At 43.7% G+C, this 15,889-nt stretch overlaps 1 protein-coding gene across 4 annotated transcripts; it reads left to right on the forward strand.

Annotated features, from left to right (window-relative positions):
* Positions 1–277: 277 nt before the first annotated feature.
* LOC124693327 (mitogen-activated protein kinase kinase kinase YODA-like) lies at positions 278–9,673 on the forward strand. 4 transcript variants are annotated; one of them, XM_047226801.1, is made up of 13 exons: positions 278–995; positions 1,084–1,824; positions 3,127–3,214; positions 3,324–3,386; positions 3,641–3,804; positions 3,900–3,975; positions 4,415–4,474; positions 4,590–4,700; positions 5,585–5,821; positions 5,931–6,022; positions 6,440–7,001; positions 7,095–7,147; positions 9,248–9,673. In XM_047226801.1, exons 1-11 carry the CDS (start codon positions 469–471, stop codon positions 6,951–6,953), a joined length of 2,673 nt encoding a protein of 890 aa, XP_047082757.1. In that variant the 5' UTR covers positions 278–468; the 3' UTR covers positions 6,954–7,001; positions 7,095–7,147; positions 9,248–9,673. The 4 variants fall into 4 exon arrangements, with proteins under 4 accessions (XP_047082757.1, XP_047082758.1, XP_047082756.1 ...); XM_047226802.1 differs by having other exon boundaries at positions 7,102–7,147; XM_047226800.1 differs by having other exon boundaries at positions 6,440–7,147.
* Positions 9,674–15,889: the final 6,216 nt, after the last annotated feature.

The following is a 15,889-nucleotide window of genomic DNA, read 5'->3' on the forward strand; positions in this document are numbered from 1 at the left end:
TTGCCGCACTACAGGTTGTTAGATTGTTACGTACCGGTGATATTCCTTAGTATTATTAGACTGTCGATGGTGACCTCGATAACCTCTTATACCTGAATGGAGTCTGGAAACATGATGCGTTCCCCTTTCCGTTTCTGCTATTGGCACATGCTGTATACTGATTTCAACTGAATTAAAGTACTGCGTTTCATAGTATCTCTACAAGTTTTACAGACTTTGAGGTGAAGAATGTGCTAGCTGGAGTCTTAATCCTTCTTCAACTATTGGTTTTGCAGTGATTGGGCTGTAGGTGTTGTTATATTGTTGCCAGTCCATCGGGGAAGTCAAGGGTGGTGTTATATGTCATCACGAGGAAAGCCGTGCTTATGCTCTCATCTTATTGGCAGAATATGGTAATCGATCAGTTTTGATAACATTGTGGTGAGTACATAGCGGGTTAGGCCCACCACAGAATCTTCTACATTCGATATGCCATCATGGTGGGGGAAGTCTTCATCAAAAGATGCAAAGAAGACCACCAAAGAGAACCTCATCGATACTTTCCATCGCCTGATAAGTCCGAATGAGCAAAAAGGAACCACAAAATCGAAACGGAGCTATAGACGTGGTCATGATGCAGCTGCTGAAAAGGTCTGCCGGTCCACTACAGTATCGCGCGCAACTTCACCTTCCAAAGAAGTTTCTCGCTGTCAAAGCTTTTCAGCTGATAGGGTGCATTCCCAGCCACTTCCTCTCCCGGGATTACGTCCTGCAGTGACACGCACCATTTCTGATGTCACCCAATCGAAGCCAATATTAGAAAAACGTGGCAAACCGCCACTGCTTCTGCCACTTCCTAAACCTAACAAGCCTCAGAAAAGGTCAGAAATAGTGATTGCTTCAGTCTCTAGCAACTGTTCTGCTGATAGCGATGATCGTGGAGATTCTCAGCTTCCAAGCCCTGTTGGAAATGATGCTGAAAACGCAACAAATGTTGCTTCCAGGAGCAAGTCAAGGTATGCTCCTTACTGTAGTGCATTAATTTTGTGCCTCTTTGTTCAAACTTGCTCTTACCATATATTTTATTCTGTTTGAACCCTCAAGTAATGTGCACAAAGAGCGCCCTGGTGCTATTACCACCAAGAGTACCAAGGAAATGACCAAGCCAACTAATCAATTCCTTAGTAACCATACAATGTCCACATCACCGAGAGGTATTGCAGCTGACAATCACCAACCCATTCTACAAAATCTTCGGCCGGTAGTCTTGGAGAGTGCTCCCAATAGTTTGATGTCAAGTCCTTCTAGAAGCCCGAGAAGAATATGCCCAGATCATATTCCAACTTCAGCCTTTTGGGCAGTGAAGCCTCATGCAGATGTTACTTTCCTTGGCTCTGGTCAGTGCTCCAGTCCAGGTTCAGGGCAAACATCTGGTCATAACTCGGTAGGTGGTGATATGCTAGCCCAGCTTTTTTGGCAGCCCAGCAGGGGTAGTCCAGAGTGTTCACCAATTCCTAGCCCAAGAATGACAAGTCCTGGCCCTAGCTCCAGGGTGCATAGTGGAAGTGTTTCTCCATTACATACGAGGTCTGGAGGGATGGCACCTGGATCTCCAACAAGTCAGAATGATGGTGGGAAGAAGAAGCAAACTCACAGATTGCCCCTTCCACCATTAAGCATCTCAAATAGTTCATATTTTCCAAACAAGTCCACGCCGGCCAGTCCTATTTCAGTACCTCACAGTCCTGGTAGAACAGAGACTCCACCAAGTCCGGGATCACGATGGAAGAAGGGCAAGCTGATTGGCCGTGGGACATTTGGCCATGTATATGTTGGCTTTAACAGGTATGTGTTTCTCTACATATGAAACTGCAAATTTTCACCGTATGGCTCTCTATACATTAAGCATTCTTAGAGTTTTTTTAAGGTAGTTGTTTTAATACAGAACCTGTTCTGTTCTGGCCATCTTATTTTTCTGTGGGTTTTTCAAACTAAGCAAGGTCTTTTTGTGTACAGGCTTTTAGAACAAGTCTTGTTTTATGTCATATTGTCGCATACATTGTTTTTGTTATTGGAGAGCTATAGTAACTATTTTATCTGATGAACGCTGTAGCTTGTTCCTACTATTTTTTCTTCAGTTAAAAGCTAGATGGCTTAGCATCTTAATATAACTTTATGGTGCCATGCACTGGTTCTGGTAAGGAACTAAAAACTAGCGAATAAAAATCATTCAAATCATAGCCTTATGCAACTTTTGTAAAGTCCACACCTACTACATAGTACATACAATTCTTAGTATTGGTCGACATCCTTAGTTTCTATTGCTTTTAACTAACAATATTGAATAATCTAGGGTACATAACGAAAATGGTGTTTCCCTGAGCTATCTGTCCTCCCAAAATCTTACCAATTCACCATTCTCTACACAGAGTGACTCAAACTGCATGAAATCACCCTTAACCGTCATGATGCCCCTCCAAAAGTGTGAGTCCGCCGGCTTGGTTGTAAACGAAGAAAGTAGCTTTTGACTCAAATGTTTATTATGCAAAAGCGACTGCCAAACCCAGTCTCCAGTAAACAATTTGTCGAGCCACTTAGTCAGTAGGCATTTATTTTTAACATCCATATCTTTTATACCTAGGCTGCCTTGGCCCTATTAATTAAGATTGCAAGCATATCAGCCATGATGTTAAAGAAAACATGTGATAAAGGACCCCCTGTCGAAGGCCTTTCTTAGTTTGAAAAAACGGTCCAATGACATCATTGACTTCAATGGCAACACTACTCTGCTGGACAAAATCGACCGCCCACGCTCTCCAAGTCGAGGAAAACCCCTTCATTCGCAAACCTTGTTAAGCCGACCAGCGTACCTTATCATAGGATTTCTTAAAATCTTTTTAAAAATCACACCGTGCATATTCTTAGTGTGCAGCTCGTGGATAAAATAATGTCCGGGTAGAAAAAAAGGCCATTTATGGTTAAATGACGTAATTGGTCTTGTTCACATGTATCGCAACTTTTTTGTAAATCCGTAGCATCTCACAGGTTCCTTGCTAGTACGATATGATGACTATTTGAGCGTGTTTAAATCATGTCCTGATTCCTCACAGTTCTCTCCCCTTGTTTTGATTTCACCATCAATATCAGTGACAGCGGTGAAATGTGTGCTATGAAAGAGGTTACCCTATTCTCAGATGATCCTAAATCAAAGGAAAGCGCAAAGCAGTTGGGGCAGGTACAGTTTTCCGATTGCGTTTGCATCTACAATTCTAAATTGGTGAAAAGATCAGCTCATTTATTATTGCCTTTATTTTTTCCATTTATCATTTCTTTTGTTTTCTCAGGAAATATCACTCTTGAGCCGCTTACAACATCCAAATATCGTACGATACTATGGCTCAGAAACGGTATGAACAGTTTCCTTCTATTGGTATTTATTTACTCTTGTTTTCTTTGCTTTCCAATTAGGCTGCTATCTTTTCCTGAAGTTCAGGAGATTATAGTACCTATAAGGTTGTTATCATTTTTGTACCCTTCTCGCTTTAGGCCTCTATCATAGGCTGCAAGGGAGTTTTTATAACTTCTCGAATTTCATTGGAAGGGTTCTTTATGAACCACTTTCAATTTTTGGAATGACTTTATACATTATTATGCCCCAAAGCAGGTTGATGACAAACTCTATATATACTTGGAGTATGTATCTGGCGGATCTATCCATAAACTTCTACAGGAGTATGGACAGCTTGGTGAACCAGCAATACGCAGCTACACCCAACAGATACTTTCTGGATTAGCTTATTTACATGCGAAGAATACAGTCCATAGGTATCATTCAATTTGCTTTCGTTGCATTTTTTTTTTTTGGCTGAATTCATTAGTGGAACACTGGTTTATTAAAATCTCGCTTACACAATATGCAGGGATATAAAAGGTGCAAACATACTAGTTGATCCTAGTGGTCGTGTTAAGCTTGCAGACTTTGGAATGGCTAAACATGTAAGTTTTTCTGGTCACTTCACTTTCTTATAGAAGAATCTGGTCACTTCACTTTCTTATGGAAGAATCTGGTCACATCACCTTTCTAGAAATAACTTTACCTATTTTTCAAGGAGGAAATCAGATGTGCCTTCCTTTCATTCCTTTATGTCATGTGTTTTGCCCATAAAGCCATTGACGTAACCACTTGAATTAGATAGACATGTCGTATTTCCTGTCCTTGTCAGTGTCTGTATGTCAACTTGTTCTTGTACCCCATGGTCAGCAGTTGTGGTGCTGTGCATACTACATTAACTACTGATGTTAATGGTGCCCCTCGTATTTTGATAGATCTGATAAGTCACGAATGACCTCTCTTAGAACACGATAAATGTATTTTACTCATTACTGTGCTGTATTAATTGTGTCTTCTATTCACTTTTTCGGTTCCTTTTCGCAGATCAATGGGCAGCAATGTCCTTTCTCATTTAAGGGTAGTCCATATTGGATGGCTCCAGAGGTATTGTTGAAAATCTTATGCTCCTACTTTACTATATATATATTTTTTCGTTTGAGTTTCATGTGTGTCTTGTTGTTTTGTTTTAATCACGGATTTACACATGACATGCATGTAGGTTATAAAAAGTTCAAATGGAGGATGCAATCTTGCGGTCGACATATGGAGTTTAGGATGCACCGTCCTGGAGATGGCTACCTCAAAACCCCCATGGAGCCAGTATGAAGGGGTCAGTATTATTACCACAAAGATGCGCTTTATATTTGTTCTGCAACATCAGAGGCTAATGTGACATGCTTTTGAACTTTACGAATATTGTTCAAGTCGCTCAAGACCAAGAGTGCAATGCGGCTTAAGATTGATTTGCTGTTTTTGCTATTTGTTTCGGATGATGGCTATCTTGGGTTTCTTTAATTTGACAGTGTCCTGGAAGCAAACTTTTTTTCAGTTTACCTTGATAGAGTTAGCATGCTGCTTGGAGTGATTAGCCACGTGCACATTATATTACTCCCTCCGATTCATATTACTTGCCACTAGTATGGATGTACCTAGAACTAAAATATCTCTAGATACATCTATGTTAGTGGCAAGTGGCAACTAATATGGATCGGAGGGAGTACCAAAATAACCTGGCATATATAAACTATGAATTACTTGTACTGTGAATAGGTGTAGTATGTTAAGTTCTCCTGCACATCTTTATTGTCGGGCATTACCCACCCTCCGCAGATAAATGTTTTTGTAAAATCATATATAAAAAAGGAAAAATTGATGGTTGCAGTGCAGGCTACCTCCTTACCAAAATGTTACCAGTTACCAACAGAAATGGACCAGCTACCCACTTGTAAACACGGGTACTAGTAGACCAAGAGTTCTATGCAACATGACCTATTCATAGGCTATTAAAACACTTTTTCCACACCAGATGAATGGATACAACACCTTTTATGTTCCTGAGCTGTTTAAGAACTTGTTACTGTCTCAACGTGGAAACATTAAAACACATTTACTTGCATGTAATTGTACGAAATATTGAGACAAGGCTTTGCTCTTTCGGCTGGTAATCAGAAGTGAAGTGATCATCAAATACTTCCTCGCTTTTCTCTCCTACAGATTGCTGCAATGTTCAAGATTGGAAATAGCAAGGAACTTCCACCAATACCAGATCACCTCTCAGAGCAGGGCAAGGACTTCATCAGAAAGTGCCTGCAACGTGATCCTTCTCAACGTCCCTCGGCAATGGAGCTTTTGCAACACCCGTTCATACAAAATAGAGTCCCACATGAGAAATCTGTTATTTCTGATTCTTTGGAACATCTGGCTGTGATATCTTGTAGACCAAGTTCCAAGGTACCGCCTGAATACTTCTGTTATAACTGACATTCCGTGGATGGTCAATTGTCTTCTTTTGTTATTCTTGTGGTCTGCTCAGTCTTCTAAGCATCCACTGATGTTTTAGGTGGTTGGGCACACAAGAAATATCTCGTCATTGGGATTGGAGGGTCAGACGATTTACCAGAGAAGGGGCGCAAAGTTTTCTTCAAAACACAGGTACAGCATCTCCCAAGTTCTCCTTATTCACTTTAGGAGCACACACCATCACTGTGTCTTAACACATTAGCAAGCTAGTAACCGAGAACTAAAAAACATTAGCTATGCAAACTAGAGCCATCTTGCTCAGACCTTTTTGCACCACTGATCAAGCGGGCCACCAAACCTCCTACTGTTTTCTACTGCCAGTGTCTTTAAAGGGCTCTAGGTGGCGCCTAGCACCTAATAGTTGTGGACTATTCAGGCTAAACGGGCACCTAGGTGTGCTGGACTGACTAAGGGCAGCGCCTAGGTTCCCACCTTTTTTTAGTGCACTGTTTAGTGTCTACAGCTAACCTCATGGTTGCCAGGAAATGGATTTCTGGTGATCTTTATTTATCTGTTCATGGCACCTCAAATTGTTGTTTATTTCTGCAGTGATCTCCATATACGGAGCAATATATCCTGTCCAGTTTCTCCATGTGGAAGTCCTCTGTTAAGGTCAAGGTCTCCCCAAAATACAAATTGCAGAATGTCACCCTCTCCAATTTCGAGCCCGAGAACTCTTTCAGGCGCTTCCACTCCCCTGTCTGGTGGTAATGGTGCCATTCCTTTTAACCATTTAAAGCAACCAACCTATAGCAATGAAGGATTTGCAATCGCATCAAGCGGTCCAGATGATCACTTCCCCAGCCGGCCTACAGATCGTCACATTGGACAATTTGTTAGAGTGCATCAAGTCTCACAGGGGCTTCAGGAAAGGGTAGCTTCTGACACTGACATTCTGAGCCCTCAATTTGGAAAGAGGCTTGGAAACGTTTTTGATTTGCGTGATAGATTGTCACCTTCTGAACATTTCACTCGTCATGCCTTTGTGGATCATGTGAAGCCAAATCCTTCACTAGACTTCACATCTGGTTCTCCACACCTTGGACTGAGGCGTGATAACTAAGTATCAAGGATAAACAGCCAAGTGGTATTTTTTTTGAAGCTTGGCAAGGTAACTGAGTGGTTTTCAGCTGCTTTCGTCATTCAGTAGCTGGACTGTATCATAGCATGACTGTATGGGAAATATCATTGATTTATTTTGAAGCTAACAGCTGTCGACGGATGGAGTCTTTGTTGTCATCGCACAAATAGACAAAGGTATGTGTACCTCGTGATAAACTCACAGTTTTTAGTTGATTATCTGTGTTTAATTACATGAAGTCAGAATTCAGTTGCAGCTTCATTGTTTTGTACACAATCCTGCTAAATTTGCAACTGTTTTTTTTTTTGCGAGAAAATTTGCAACTGGTTTTATACCATGCTAGCTGCCAAAGTGAGCATTGTTCAAAATGATCTCCTGAGTTGTGGTGGGCTTGTACAAATAAGGAATTAGGTTAGATTATTGTTGCACCAAAGACATAAAACACCAATTTCATGTTTAACATTTTTACGAGGTGGCAGTTTTAGTGATTGATTAATGGTATTTTTATGCCCTCTCATTCCAGTATTTTTCGCGAAAATGAAAAAAAGCATTGCATTTCGATGCACTATAGAAAAGAGGTTTGGACAAGCCCAAGAGAAGGTGAACACCCCACCATACAACTCGACCCGAAGAACCTTGGGGAGTAGTTGGTGTACACCCGACCACTCAAGACGAGAAGTCGATAACACGGACAACAACTGTGACGCACATTACAACTGACACCACCAAACTATCCTCGGCCTAGAAGCCAACCACACAAACACATAACACCTTCCCAAAGCCCGCGAAGGGGAAAGAGGAACTCTGATCCTGCAAAGAAGGGCAGAATCAGAACACTCCCGCTTTGAAGAAGCAATGGTGCTGCGGACCGCCGGACTCTCCTCCGATCCGCCAACCCCCTCGTTCTAGTATTATGCAGCTTGTTCAGAATTGTTTCTTAATAGAATTCTGAACCTTTGCACCTGTTAGTAGGAGAAGATATCTAGTGCTACATAGCACTTGCATGCTACCAGTTTCCACACGAATCTGGACCGTTAAAACTGGGCCAAGGGTGAGGATTGAACATAGCGTTGGATCCTTCTCCCACCACGGACAATTTCACTTTTGACCCTGCAGTTTTTCAAATTGTGGTAGAAGATCCTGTTTATCCCCAAATCGTGTCCAGAGATGCATCCGCTGGTAAAAATGGTTGCTGCGAGCATAGCGCTGGACCATTGCTGGCGCCATAGAGAGCAAGGCTGGCTGATGCCATCACCACGGCAAGCGGTGTCACATCTAGTTCTGTAGCACACTCTGGCTGATGCATATGACCATGGCTATTTCCAGCAATCCTTCCGGCATGAACCAGGGTCGAGCACTCGAGCTGAGCCTGAGCGAGGCTTAGCAAGTTTCTTCTGCTTGCTGTCGAGTTCTCATGTTTTCTTCCAATTTGGAAAGCCACTATAAATTAAAATTTCATGGAGTGCTGACGGACCCTTCAAACACGTTGTAGTCTTCTTTGCATCTCGTATCTGAGCTTTGCATCTTATGCTAATTGAAAAACAAGGATGTAGAAGCAATTCTCGGGCTGAAAATCTGACAAAACTAGTACTTCTCCATGAGTGGCAGATATTGCGGGCTCAACTTTAGACAGGATTTGGGGGAGATTCAGACTTCACGGTGCACGAGTGGTGAGATAGAGAGATTGGAACTGCGTATTCTATGCCATAATTCTAAAACATGTAGGGTCTGAAGTGTAAATATGTCAAGTGGAAACCCATGGAAGAAGACTCCTGAGCTGTGGTCAATCCGAACCCTTGGACCAGTTTGGTCGGCCCAGATTCGTGGAATCTGGTAGCATATAAGTGCTATGTAGCACTAGATATCTTCTCCTGTTAGTAGTGCATATATAATATAAATCTACATCAGGTGCAGCCACCACTTTGCGAACTTCAGATCGGCAGTTTCATCTTTGATATTTTAGTGATGTAACAGTCCTGCAGATTTAAGTGGTTGATGGCCTTTGTTTATATATTCCCACTCACTTGCATGTATTATGCCGATTATTCTAAATTGTTACTCCCTCCATTCCCTTTTAATTGACAATGATTTAAATCATCGTCAATTAAAAGGGAATGGAGGGAGTACTTAATAAAACTCAGAATTTTCGCACCTGTTAGTAGTGCATATATATCAGGTGCAGCCGTCACTTTGTGAGCTTGAAATCAACATTTGAACCTTATGTGTCGCACTTATTTCCAGGGTCATAGTTGCTAATTTTTCTCTGTACATTGCAGACTGTCCATCTCTGTCAGGCAGGACAATTCAGCTTTGCATACTAGAGCTGGCGTGCTAACATGTGTCAAAATGACCGAAGTGTATACTGAAGATCCCGTACAAACTGAAGGGCCCAGAGTAGTAGCTCGCCGCCTGTATACTCCACTCGCTGTTATATGTAATTTATTCTTTTATGGCGTCCCGATGCCATTGTACAGAAGTAATCTCAAGTGAAAGCCAATCTTTTGCACAGAAGTAACAGTTGAGCCATCCAGCACCTGGTCTCCTAACAACGACACATCTCACCTGAGGGTTGAAGCTACCGCTGCAAGTTAAACTTAGTACTGAAAGTGCTTTGCAGCAGCGTCAGCAGATGTGCAAACCCGTTAACTGTATCAGTTACTTTGGAGATTCATAAAATGAATATATGATCCCTGATTAAATTAGCTTGGCTCACATTTGTTACTTTTTAGATGCGGTCGTGCATGCTGTCCATATTGAATCCGTATGTACTTACTGCGCTGCTACTGGTAGTAGTTGTTCCTGCAAGTTACTGCATCCATGCGTTATGAGCATGTTGTGGGGCAAGATGTTTGTGCCAAGTGCCGCTGGTATGAAGCCAAGTAAAGTCTGGCGAGTGGGGAAAGTTGAAGGTTAGCTGTTTGCATTGTCCTGTGTGCTCATTATCACCAGGATTTGGTAAATTCCTGGTCAGCTCAATTTGGCATCATGGATGACTCTTCCATCCATTCGGTTGCGTACGCCCTGCTTGTACCAAGGTAAAACAAACAATCCCTGGCCATCTACAGATTCTAGATCGCCCCGACAGCATTGAGCCGAGCACTAAGGGCATCTCCAGTGGCGCATGCATTTTATTGTCCGCGTGTTTGCGTCGCACCGTGGACACTAAAATAAATGTTTTTGTTCGCGCGTCTGTTTAGTCTGGAGGTGGCTCCAGCGGTCCACGCATTTTTTTCACTTGTTTTTTTTTTCCTCTTCTTCATTTAAACATAGTTCCAAACATTACATATTGGAACATTATTTTACACAAACTAATACATAATTTGGAAAATGGTTTACACAAACTAATACATAGTTTGAACATGGTTGACACAAATAATAACATTTAAAAAAAAAAGAAATCAGTTGTGTTGATTTCCGTTCGCTGCCAAGAAAGAACATTCGAGGGTACACCTAGTCACCCAAACTGGAAAATTTAGCTTGGGACGGTGTTCCTGTTGAATCTTCCGAGGAAGAACCACTAGAAACCTTCACTACTGGCTTCGTCGTAGCCATATTCGCTACAAAGAAAGAACACTCTAAGTTCTAACTATTGGTGGTCGAGCCAGATTCGCCGGTTTGGTAGTGCCTGCGTCAGGCTGTGTCGTCGAACACCTTGACGATCATCTCGACGTCCCCCTCGTAGAGGAAGGTGAGCTAGCAGCCGGGCTCGAGCGCGAGGTCGCGGGAGAACTTGTCCCACCCCGTGTGCAGATATATCTTGCCCTGCCCGTCGAACAAGACCTCCACAGTCCACCGGCAGAAGTTGCAGCTGGCCTCCCGTAGCTGCAAGTGCGCCGACTTGACGCCATCGACGAACTTGTTCGGGAGCCGCTTGATGCCGAGTGGATCGTCGTCGATGCGGAGGAGGAACTCGAAGCAACGGTCGTCCTGCGAAGACGAGGAGGACGCAGGCGATGGCGAGTGGGGCCGTAGTTGCTCCACCACGGTGGCCCCTGCCCCGGCCCCCAGGGCGCCCAGGGCCGTGGCCTCGACCGCCTCGCCGGCCACCAGGACCCGCCATGGACTTCCTCGCGGGCCTGGTTGTGTCGCAGGAAGAGCTATGCGGCGCTACGATGGAGCTTGTGGTGGCTAGGGTTTGTTTGGAGGAGTGGATGAGGAAGAAGAACGCACACCCTCTTTATATAGGCCGGAGGCAGGAGATGGCCGCGGGACGCGTGACGTCGCCATTAACGTGGTTGACGGAGGTAGGCTGCGGCCGCTCGGTAGCCGAGGCATCACCATTAACGTGGCGCAAACTGCCGAAGCGACGCAGCGGTGCCAGTCGCTGGCGCGCTTGAGAAGACACATCGATGCAGGGTCGCTGTCAGGCGGGCCCGATAAAACGTTCGCTAAACGCGAGCGGATAATTTTCGCGTCCGCGTCCGCAGAGACGCATCCGAGGCACATATTTAGGCCAGGTTTGCGTCGCCGCGGATGACCCGGTCACTTTACGTCGCTCCGCTGGAGGTGGTACCAAACGCATTTTTCGACCCAGTGAATACAAACGATCGCTCAGCGTCCGTTTACCTCGCGCCGCTGGAGATTTCGTAAACAAACAAACCAGCACGGGACGTCGTCGGACCACGACGTCTGTTCCGCTCATCATTGTCCTTTTCCCACCATCCCTAGCCCGTGACGAAGGAATTGCTAGCTTAAGCCACACCCTGACAGGTCTAGGCTGCATGAATGCGTAGCACCTAGTCCGAACAACGGCTACTTTCAGATTTAAACAAGAGCGCCAAGTTTCTACTGTGATTACAAAGGCGAGTTTTGGTTGCTCGGGTGTTTTTTTTTTCATATGTGGAGATCTTTTTCCCTAGAGCCATGATAGATTGGGCCAAGTTCAAAATCATGTTCTCTATCTAGTTTGGTTGGTAATAAGTCATTTTGGGCCCATTTTTATGTACTTTGTTTGACAGCCCCGCAGTGCAAACGAGGACGGAATTTCAGCCACTTTGGTCGCAATCTATGTAGTGTTCGGTTAACCACTTGTCACAGCTGGTAACTTTACCACACAATACTATGAACAACTATAAACAGCTAAGCGTAATATGCAAGTAACGAGTAAAATAAACGTCATTCATCTCTAGCTAGCTACTAGCAAATAACAATTCGTCATGATGTTCTATAGCTACAAGAAATTTGATGTTTAGTACAACATAAAGAGGAGCAATGAAGTGCTTGACGGCATGAAAGTGTTGTTGCAGGTTCGTCTTCCCTCTTTTTTCAGAGCATGGTCGTGTCTGTGTTTGCCCACATTGCGCCAGCCCACTCCCACATCTTGTTCTTCCAAGCCTGGCTATCACCCCAACTAACACTGTGACCATAATCAATACCGTCCGGCGTCATATTCTCCTCATCCGGGGAGAACTCGTCAATACCTCAATGCAAGATCCAATTGTGTAGAATTCAACATGCAAGAACAAGCTTTACTTGGGTGGAGAAAGGATGGAATGGCTTCTGATCAATGATCTTAAACCTATTCTTGAGAGCAGCGAAAGTCCTCTCGATTGTCACTTGCAGGCTCGAGTGTCTTAGATTAAACAGTTATTTGGCATTTTTGGGGTAGTGTCTTGCACATAACTCATTGAGATGATACCTTGTTAACCTGAAGGGTTGAAGAAAACCAGGGAAACAAGCATAACTCACATCAGCAAGGTAGAACTTGCCGCCATCATGTCTCTCCAAGTTGTCTGCCAGAATCGTCGCATCATGGACTGATCCTTCCCATCCCGCTAGAACCTATGTGAACCTCATATCAAAACCAATAGCTCATAGTACATTTTGGATTGCGTAGTGTTTCCTCCCCATGTATGCATGTGACTCGCTTCTTGGCACTCTTGCAGTGACATGAGTGCCATCAATCGCACCAATGCAATCCTGACATGAAAATGAGCAACATGTTAGATCTTGCTGAAGTAGAATAGTGTGATGTACAAAGATGTTCAGTTGCTTACCTTGAAATATGGAAACCATCGGTAGCTGTCCTTGATCTTGGTGGGAGTGTAGATGGGGGCTTGATCATCTCTTCTCCGAGCTCCACAATTGCATACAAGACTTGCTTAAAATAATGAGATATTGTTTCAGTGGATCGTTCCATGTGTTGTGAATCACTCGGAATCTCTGGTTATGTCCAAGAACATGAAGAAACATTGCCACTTGCTCTTTGATACAATAGTGGATGCTATATTTAAGCAATCCCCTAACCCTGTCTATGTTCACCAGGATATTAAAAGGGGATCTTTTCATCCTCAACATTTGACCAGACTCTACATCGTTGTTGTTATAGACGTAGTTTAGATTGTTCATCCATCCTCTGTCACTTTCAAACATAGGACCATAGGTGATAGCCGGCGTGTTGTTGCGATGAACCGCTCGCTCTAGGATCACAAACATCCAGGCATGGATCACAATCATGAGCGCAGCCGCGTGAATGAAAAGCGTCCGCTCCTCGTCCTAATTTATTTGGTGTTGCGTACAGAGAACGGCAAATTCAGCTAAGTAACGACAATAACGCCTTAAGTTCTAATGGTTTCGGCCGATAGAGGGTTAGAGGTGCTTACAACATTGCTTGAAGCCAGGGCCTGGTGACATCGATGGGGAAGACATAGAAAAGATTGTGCTCCACATGAAGCGAGGTTGTAGCTGCCGCTAATCTGCGAGCCCCGCTGCCTAGTGGACACAAAACGGAAGGGGGACAAACACTACAAGAAAAGTTGCCATGGCCGACGAAGTTGAAGTCGCGCCGTGGTTGCTGGTGCACCATGGCCGACAATTTTTGGTCTCTCCGTTGTGCATGTCAAAACTTTTTTTCTCGTTTTTGAGGCCACCTAGCCCGACGAAAACGGCCAAAACGTCGCGTATGGTGGCCCGGGACGTGGTGCATCTCGAATTCTCGGGTTCGCCGGCCGAGTCAACGCAAATCCGCACCGCCCAGGGATGTAGGGCCCAGATGGAAGCCTCTCTGGCATTGTTTTTTTTTCTCGATCGTGTCATCTCGTTTAACGCTCTCCGATCGAGCCGTTTACGATGCAGGATCATGGGTCCCGCATATCATCCTCTATTAACCAAAATTATTTCTATTCTTGGATTTTTTTGACCCCCTGATTTCTGGCTACTTCCTTTTTCTTTTGATCCCTTGCCGCCTTGGAAACGTTGAGACCGCTGCTGCTAAATGGGACCCGCATGTCATCCTCTATGTGCAATCAACTTTCTTTTCTTGGAGTTTTTTTGGCACCTCATATTTGGTCACTTGCCTTTTTCTTTCGATCCCGTGTCGTCTCTCAAACGGTGAGACCGCTGCTGCTAAATGGGACCCGCATGTCATCCTCTATGTACTATAAAACTTTCTTTTCTTGGATTTTTTTGGCACATCATATTTGGTCACTTGCCTTTTTCTTTCGATCCCGTGCAGCCTCTCAAACGGTGATACCGCTGCTGCTAAATGGGACCCACATGTCATCCTCTATGTACAATCAAGTTTCTTTTCTTGAATTATTTTGGCTCCTGATATTTGGTCACTTGCCTTTTTCTTTCGATCTCATGCCACGTTTGAAACGTTGAGGAACCTGCAGGCTCATGGGACCCGCATGTCATCCTCTATGTACTATAAAACTTTCTTTTCTTGGATTTTTTTGGCACCTCATATTTGGTCACTTGCCTTTTTCTTTCGATCCCCTGCAGCCTCTCAAACGGTGATACCGCTGCTGTTAAATGAGACCCGCATGTCATCCTCTATGTACAATCAAGTTTCTTTTCTTGAATTATTTTTGGATCCTGATATTTGGTCACTTGCTTTTTTCTTTCGATCTCATGCCACGTTTGAAACGTTGAGGAACCTGCTGGCTCATGGGACCCGCATGTCATCCTCTATGTGCTATAAAAGTTTATTTTCTTGGATTTTTTTTCACCCTCTGATTTTTGGCTATTTCCTTTTTCTTTTGATCCCCGCCGCCTTGGAAACGTTGAGTAAGCTGCTGACTCATGGGACCCGCATGTCATCCTCTATGTACAATCAACTTTCTTTTTCTTTTGATCTCAAGCCGCATTTGAAACATTGAGACCGATGCTGCTAAATGGGACCCGCATGTCATCCTCTATGTACAATAAAGTTTCTTTTCTTGGATTATCTTTGGCTCCTGATATTTTGTCAGTTGCCTTTTTCTTTCGATCTCATGCCGCCATTGAAACATTGAGTAAGCTGCTGGCTCATGGGTCCCACATGTCATCCTCTACGAACAATAAAAGTTTTCTTTCTTGGAGTTATTTTTGACCCCTAATTTCTAGCTATTTGCCTTTTTTCTTTTGATCTCCTGCCCCCTTTGAAACGATGAGGACGCTGTTGGCAGGTCGGTCCCACATGTCATCCTCTATGAACAATAAAAGTTTCCTTTGATGGATATATTTTGAACCCCTAATTAATTTCTGGATATTTCCTTTTTTTTCTTTTGATCCCCTGCCGCCTTGGAATCGTTGAGGATGCTGCTGCCTCATGGGTCCCACATGTCATCCTCTCAGAACGGTAAATGTTTCTTTTTTTGGATTTTGTTGACCAAACGATTTTTGGCTTATTTTTTCTTTCGATCTCCTGCCGCCTTTAAAACGTTGAGGACGCTGCTAGCTCACGGGTCCCACATGTCAGCCTCTATGAACAATAAACGCTGAGGATGTTGCAGCCTCATGGGTCCCGCATGTCATCCTCTCAGAACGAAAATGTTTCTTTTCTTGGATTTTTTACCAACAAATTTTTGATTTATTTTTTCTTTCCATCCCCTGCCGCCTTTAAAACATTGACGACGCTGTTGGCTCATGGGTCCCTGATGTCAGCCTCCCCGTACAAGAGACATGTGATATCTTGATTTTTTTGCAGACAATAAATA

The sequence above is a fragment of the Lolium rigidum genome, chromosome 2 (genome assembly GCF_022539505.1).
Source record: "Lolium rigidum isolate FL_2022 chromosome 2, APGP_CSIRO_Lrig_0.1, whole genome shotgun sequence".
NCBI lineage: Eukaryota > Viridiplantae > Streptophyta > Magnoliopsida > Poales > Poaceae > Lolium > Lolium rigidum.